A 6,985-nucleotide genomic window follows, 5' to 3' on the forward strand; every position below is an offset into this window, starting at 1 on the left:
AGCAGGAAAAAAAATTCCTTCAAAATGAAAACCTTCGTTGGTCTAGGCTTGATTTCTTGAAGATCCCTGTGGTCCCAAAATATCTACAGATCTCTCTAGTTCCAAAAAAGTCAAAAGATTTTCTAACACGAATTTATTAATGACTACAATTATTCATTAAATAATAAAATATACTATAATATAGTATACAAATAAGAAAGGATGAGTACATTTCTGAGTAATAAAGGATGTCATATCTTAGTAGTTAGAAGAATAATTGCTCTAGTCAAATGAACTGTTTCAGACTTTAACTGTAAACACACATGACAGGGAGAAGACCTGGCACTTAAAAGTCATGCTGCTTCAGATTAACAGCTGGTTTTTTAAAAAAAGCAATTAAACGTATTTACAAGCAAATGTGAAGATACTATACGCAATCTATTTCTTCATATGGGAACCAACAAAGTATCCAAGAAGACAGGAAAAGGGAAAGACATTAACAAGTTATCAATTACAATTTTTTGAAAAAGATCTTACAAAATAGTTAATAAAAACATCGACAACCGGAATATTCAACCCAGCAAGACATAAGGGCCAAAATGGAAGACGTAAATTAGGTAGCACTTACTTCAGGCGGTTTTCTACCTAGAAGCAGGTAAGTAGCCATGACTTCATCGTACTTTTGGTTTACTAAAGATTCATGTATTTCTTCTCTTGAAAAGCCCATTGTGACCATAATGTCTAAAAGTAAAAAGAGCTAGATACATTAGCGGAATAAGTGCATGGATTTACTGACAACTTAAGAACAATGAAAACAGAAAAAAACCCTTATAATTTTACAGGTGACTAGGATTCAACTCAACCAGAATCATCTTTGCTGTGCAAAAGCAAAAAGGTTGCAACTCTCCTCTTTGTTATTTTCTTCTTGAAAACTCTCAGCTGTGTTACTCAACACAGTTCAACATTAAATGTTATTCAATGAATAAATAAAACACCTGCAAACAAACTATGAATGGCTACAGGGCCAACAGAGTATCTTTCTCTGACCAGAGCAGATAAAAATTCTTGCCCTCATAACAAAATGTGTCTTGCCTCTTGAATTCTGGAATCTTATTTCTCTTTTGCTGTGCTTGTAGATTCACATCAGCTCAGTGAAGCCATGACAGTAGCGCACTGTAATTAAATTTCTCATTTAAATAAAAAGGTTGTACTTGTATGATGAGATTGTATCTTAAATTTGGTAAGAGAGTTTAGTTTGACTTACAAGATGAAGTTGCCTATGTACATCAGATGCAACATCTTTGTAAAAGTCTTACCTATTCTCTTGGTGTCATTAAAATCTGGTTCAGGCTCAGTATACGGCTTTAGTTCTTCTTCTTCATGGCCGACATTCATCCACCGATCCTTCATAATTTGCTAAGTAAAGAAATAAGCTTTAGGTCAATATGTTATTTACCATACCCAATTAAATCTGTGCTAGCTGGTCTGGGGAAAAACAACTTAAAATTCACAATAATCTGAATGCTGCTCTTTCCATCCCACCTCCTCCCCTCACATCTTACAGTTTCTTCTTTTATCTCTCACATCCTTTTGTTTCTATTAGTTCATTCTCCCCTACTATTTACCCTTTACAACCGCCCCCAAATACCATAAAAAACACTGAGAAAAAACCCTGCACTTCCAACACACAAAGATCTTTCATTTTGTACCCTTCACTTCCATCATCTCTTAATCTCATCTTGCTGAGTGCCTGACACTCATGCCCTAATCTTGCTTAAGATCCCTAGATGTTACTACAAATACCAATTCTATCACAATAAACAACTCCTTCAAAATGAAGTGTTTAGAAACTAAGGAATTATTTCAGGAGCATGCCGATGCTTCCTACAGTCATTCATTTCAAGACTGCGATGCCAACTGGTCATTTTTTCCTATGGATCTTCTCACTGCACTTGACCTAAATATGTTCACAGTTTGGCTGGAGGGAGAAATGCCTCTTAACTCTCTCTCTGCCATGCAGATATTTACTTTAAAAATTTCTCCTCTATTCTCTGGAAAATTTCCTTCTGCTATGGGTTGGACCTTTTATATGCCTCCAAGACTGATCGACTTGAATCCCTAACCACCACCATAATTTCTCCTTAAGGACATAGTCATCTTTTTTAAAAAAGCGAAAAACATTTTCCCTCCTACAGCAACAGACACACACGCTTCTTTAGAGACAGATGCTAATATTGCTCACTAGATTGAAGAGTGAAACAAGTGCCAGCAAGTCAAGTTTCCCACAGGCTCCAAATATGCCTCATAAACACTGAAGTTATTTCTCACAAAGAGCAAAAGATTCAATTTTCCATTGATATAACCAAATTCTTTGTACGTAGCACTGCTGCCAAATTACAGACCCAAATAGCTGTATCCTTACAAGAACAATACAGAACTTTGTACTTGGCCCAGTTAACATTTTGCTGGCAATAAGACTTAAAGATTGTTCAAAGTTCTGCCACACAATTTATTTTTTGGCTTTTGAGGGGGACGAAGGGGAAAGGATTGTGAACACGTATTGCCACATTGCATTTCTGGCACACAAGAGCACAAGTCTATTTGACAACAGACTTTGGTTACGTATTTGTTGCCTTGTAGTAATGTGACAGATTCCCCACAGACTCCTATGCAGTATCTGCAATTACATTTTTTTTTAAAAGATACTGTTAATTACATCTGAAGTTTAAGCATGATGAGGTGTTTGGATGCCAGGAATCACACCACTCAAATCCTACCTCCCTTTCTTGATCCTTCTTGAATTAATAGGCAAACCCAACAATCCCCACTTAGCGTTTTTCCATGTCTCTTCAGCAGGTGGATCTGTAGTTCAATGTAATCTGCTTCAGGTTTTCATTTGTTAAATATCTAACATTTTATTAGGTTCTGTATTTTAAATACGTGATCTCACAGGCCTACTGAGTTACTCTACAACTCTTAAAACAACCTCTTGCAATCAAGCATTTTGAAGTGACACAAATGATCCAATTCCAGGATCAGTATCATATCTGTGTAAGTTCAGCTGATCTTCCAGTCAGCTGACTGAAGAGCAGCAGCCTTGGTTAGGGTATTTAAAGATCTGTCCCAAACTATATTACTTAAAGATCAAACCAAACTGATTTTCAGCCAATGAGATATTATTGATGAGGTTTACCTCAATTTTCAGGAAAACTATGTAACAAAAATCTGGCCTGGCTCAAGACCTGTCCCTCTCAAAATTATTTGCTTTATTACTCTCTGTAAGCATAAATCTGCTCTGTGGGAAATTTCGCACAGAGATGCTTCACAAAAAAACTGAAGACTGGGAAGGGAGGAGGAATTTGTTGAAATCCTGATAGTTAAGAGAGATCCACGTATTCTCTGACAATGCAATTTTCCCATCTCTTCCTGCGAAGATTCACTGTTTTACAATAACACTCTCTTGCTTCTAAAATGTTTTTGCTCTGCTGCAACCATGAAAAAGTCTGAATGAACCACTTTAATAAAAGTTTGCCTGGTCCTTACCAGAGGAAAAGCGCTAAGCATAACCTACACAGTGCAGATCCTGTGTCAGTCTCAGCTTTGATATTAATGTCACTGTCAAAACATCCTATGGGATGGTCTGGGAAAAACATGCATGGGAACTAAGTGGCTGTATTGCTGGGACTGAGCAAATAACTGAAAGACACAGGACAAACAAAAATCCTCCCCACTTAAGATGACATTGTCTTTCCACTTTAGAAAGTTCTAATAAATAAACACTTTCATTCTAAATATGTATTTTTAGAAGTGCTCAGGCAGAAGAAATAGTAATTTCTTTCCAAACCACGTGCCATAGCTTTCTAGTTCAAACAACATGATTTCAGGAATATTAATTTTAAAAAAAGTTTGCAATGTGTCTCTCCCTCAGATTAGCATAAGGATCAATGCCTGTTATCATCAGTATTTTGGTACTGGCTGAAGACCCCTGTCACACATAACATTTACTCACTCTCTTCCATACAATCTGACAATTATGCCATTCCAGCAAGGCTGCTATCCAATACCTCTCTCCAGGGACAGGAAGGAATTTTAGAAGAACTGGATAACACGTAGAATGAAAGTGAAATTAGATCTGAAGAGAAACTGCTGAAAATCCAGAGCAAAGTTCAATAAAAGGAAAATCTATCTTCCTAAAACTTCAACACAATACAGGAAAAAAGCGATCTTTCACCATCTTTGAGTGATTATGCTCATCAGAGACTTATCCCTACATCCTCTGGACAGTAATAAATACAACATAATTAATGAATATCAGTAAGGTAGAAGCCACCATTCACTGTTCTCTCCAGCACAGATTTTATTCAAATTAAAACTATTTATAAGAAGTCACAAATTAGCATCAGCTTGAAGTAAGCTGCATGCAGACAGAGCTCAGTAAATGCATGCTTTCTTGCACAGGTAGCATCCATGCTAGGAAGCATAAGTCATGCCACTACAAATAAAAAGCTGCTTAAATGGGATTTATTCTCTGGAAAACTATCCACTGCTGCATAAGTGTGCACAGAAAGATGAAAGAAAGGTCACTGGTGATTAACTCAAGCAAATACTATTTTAAAACCATTCTATTTATCTTCTGCTCTACTTTCCTCTCTATGGTAAGCAGATGTTATTTTAAAACACCTCTATTAAAGAATTCAGAAAATAGAAGAGAGCAGCATTAGAATGAACTCTAAACAAACTAATTGTTAAGTATCAGCTCCAGAGTAAGTACTCCAGCAAGTACATGGCAATACAGCAAACTTGAACAAAGCAGACCCTTAAAAACACCGAACTTTTCAGACACAAATTATGTACAGATATTCTCTGTATCCCATGAAGAGAAAATCTAATTTACTAACCACATAAAACCCAAACCACCAAACAACAAAGCTACCAAAGCTACCAGAAGGGGGGAAAGAAAGGACTGAACAGAAATAACTATCAGTTATTAGCTTTTTATTCATAGAGTTTTTAATGTTTATCTGCATTATGGCACTAAACCAAACAAAAACACCACATAGTTTTCCATCACAATTATTCTTCTTGTATCTATCTTTTTAAGAAGTCATGCTGGAATTGGCAGTTTAAGTCAAAAATGCTTATGGTACTGCTTGCTGCTATTCTTGTTTTTCTGAAAAACTCCAAGCAGAAGATACTTACAATCTTGTCCTGCTTTCCACACATTTTTAACTAGCTCCATTATCTGACCGAAAAAAGTGGGAGAAGTTTGCACTTTGAAATAGTCTTAAATTACAGTCTTTAGCGAGCTGCAATTAAAGTTAGACTTCAATTCATTAACACTTTCTGTTTTCAAGATGCACTGTTTCTGTGACATTTCCTTATTTTTTTTTTTTTTTTTTTTAAACAAGACTTTTGGGCCCTTAAAACAGGAAGAAAGTACCTATCCTGAAAAATGAGGAAGTCTTAAGCAATTAGTGTATTTTTTTCTTTCTTAATCTGAAATCCCCTTTTCCCCCACCAAGATGAAATTACTTACTTCCAAGCTGCCTCGTTTTATTGGATTCAGTACTAGTAGCTTCTTAAGTAGATTTTCACAGTCTGTGGACATATAGAATGGAATGCGGTACTTCCCCCTCAGTACTCGCTCTCTCAGTTCCTTTAAAATACAGTTTTAAAAGGTGAGCCCATTAATAACATAGAAGATTTAAAAGAGTAAAAGCCAAGCTTTCATATTGTTACTGTACCTTTAGATTCTGACCATCAAATGGCAATGATCCGCTTACTAGTGTGTACAAAATCACCCCAAGGCTCCACACATCCACTTCAGGACCATCGTATTTCTTTCCTTGGAAAAGTTCAGGAGCAGCATAAGGTGGGCTTCCACAAAACGTGTCCAGTTTATTACCGACTGTAAATTCATTACTAAAACCAAAGTCTGCAATTTTAATGTTCATGTCTGCATCAAGCAGAAGGTTTTCTGCCTAAGAGAAAATAAAAGAGGAAAGGGACAATTTATGTATCAGAATAAGATCGGTGTATTACCGTGTATCATTTATCAATAACTGCAAAATACTTATTTTTCTAAAATGGTTCACCATCTGTATCTGTCTTGCAGAACAAAAGAACCTGATCCCCCTGAATATATTACAAAGACTGAAAATCAACTATGTTTACTCAGGAAAAATGTAAATGTTAAAAGCAGCTAAACAGACTTGAAAGTCAGCTAGTGAATCAACTATGAAGATTCTCTTTTCTGGAAGAAATAACTTAGTTCAATTTTGGACTGAAGTATCCAGACATCTCAGAATAGCAGTTGCAGCTTTTGACAGGTTCACGTCAACTTCTGATGCCAAGGAGCGTAAATCTAATCCCAGACATCATCTACCATTTTTGTGGGGTAAATTTTAGAAGGAGTTTAAGACTTTAAAAGAAGATCTCTGCTACTTACAAGATGAAACACTTTAAGCTGTGTGCTGTATCTCAGCATTCTCTACCAAAAATTTCTCTCCCTTTTATTATTAGCCTTTGTTTTAGCAATAACAACACCATGGCATTTAACACTGAAGTATTACATTGTTGTCCTGGTTTTGCTAGGATAGAGTTAATTTTCTTTTTAGTAATTAGAAAAGCAGTATTTTACTTTCAGTGTTTCAGTTCAGACTTATCATGAGAAGAACGTTGATAAAGTACCAATGTTTTTAGTTACTGCTGGAGCTCAAGGCCACCGTGTTTTTTGCTCCTTCACAGCTGCATTAGGACTGGGAGGGGAAAGCGCAGTGAGGAGCAAAACCCAAAACTGGCATCTGGTTGTGCCAATGAAATATTCCATATCATATCATGTCATGCCAGTATATTAACCAGGGTTGACCGGAAGACAGGGCACTTCTCTCGGGGATCGCTCGGGCTCACTCTTCCGGGGTTTCGGTCCGGGACCGTCTCGGCTGCGGGATCGTTAGCTGGCACAGGCTGGACATCGGGCAGTGGGCGGGGAGGCCTGTGTATCACT

At 36.8% G+C, this 6,985-nt stretch overlaps 1 protein-coding gene across 5 annotated transcripts in view; it reads right to left on the reverse strand.

Moving 5' to 3' along the window:
- MARK1 (microtubule affinity regulating kinase 1) overlaps positions 1-6,985 on the reverse strand; it is a 30,017-nt gene that overhangs the window by 15,793 nt on the left and 7,239 nt on the right. For all 5 annotated transcript variants that reach the window (XM_010173155.1, XM_010173162.1, XM_010173169.1 and 2 more), the window contains exons 5-8: positions 5,724-5,960; positions 5,516-5,635; positions 1,296-1,395; positions 608-720 (exon numbers count right to left, since the gene is read on the reverse strand). In XM_010173155.1, the coding sequence (XP_010171457.1) occupies positions 608-720; positions 1,296-1,395; positions 5,516-5,635; positions 5,724-5,960 (570 nt within the window). The remainder of the gene's footprint in view (positions 1-607; positions 721-1,295; positions 1,396-5,515; positions 5,636-5,723; positions 5,961-6,985) is intronic.

The sequence above is a fragment of the Antrostomus carolinensis genome, unplaced genomic scaffold (genome assembly GCF_000700745.2).
Source record: "Antrostomus carolinensis isolate BGI_N321 unplaced genomic scaffold, ASM70074v2 scaffold5400, whole genome shotgun sequence".
NCBI classification, from domain to species: domain Eukaryota; kingdom Metazoa; phylum Chordata; class Aves; order Caprimulgiformes; family Caprimulgidae; genus Antrostomus; species Antrostomus carolinensis.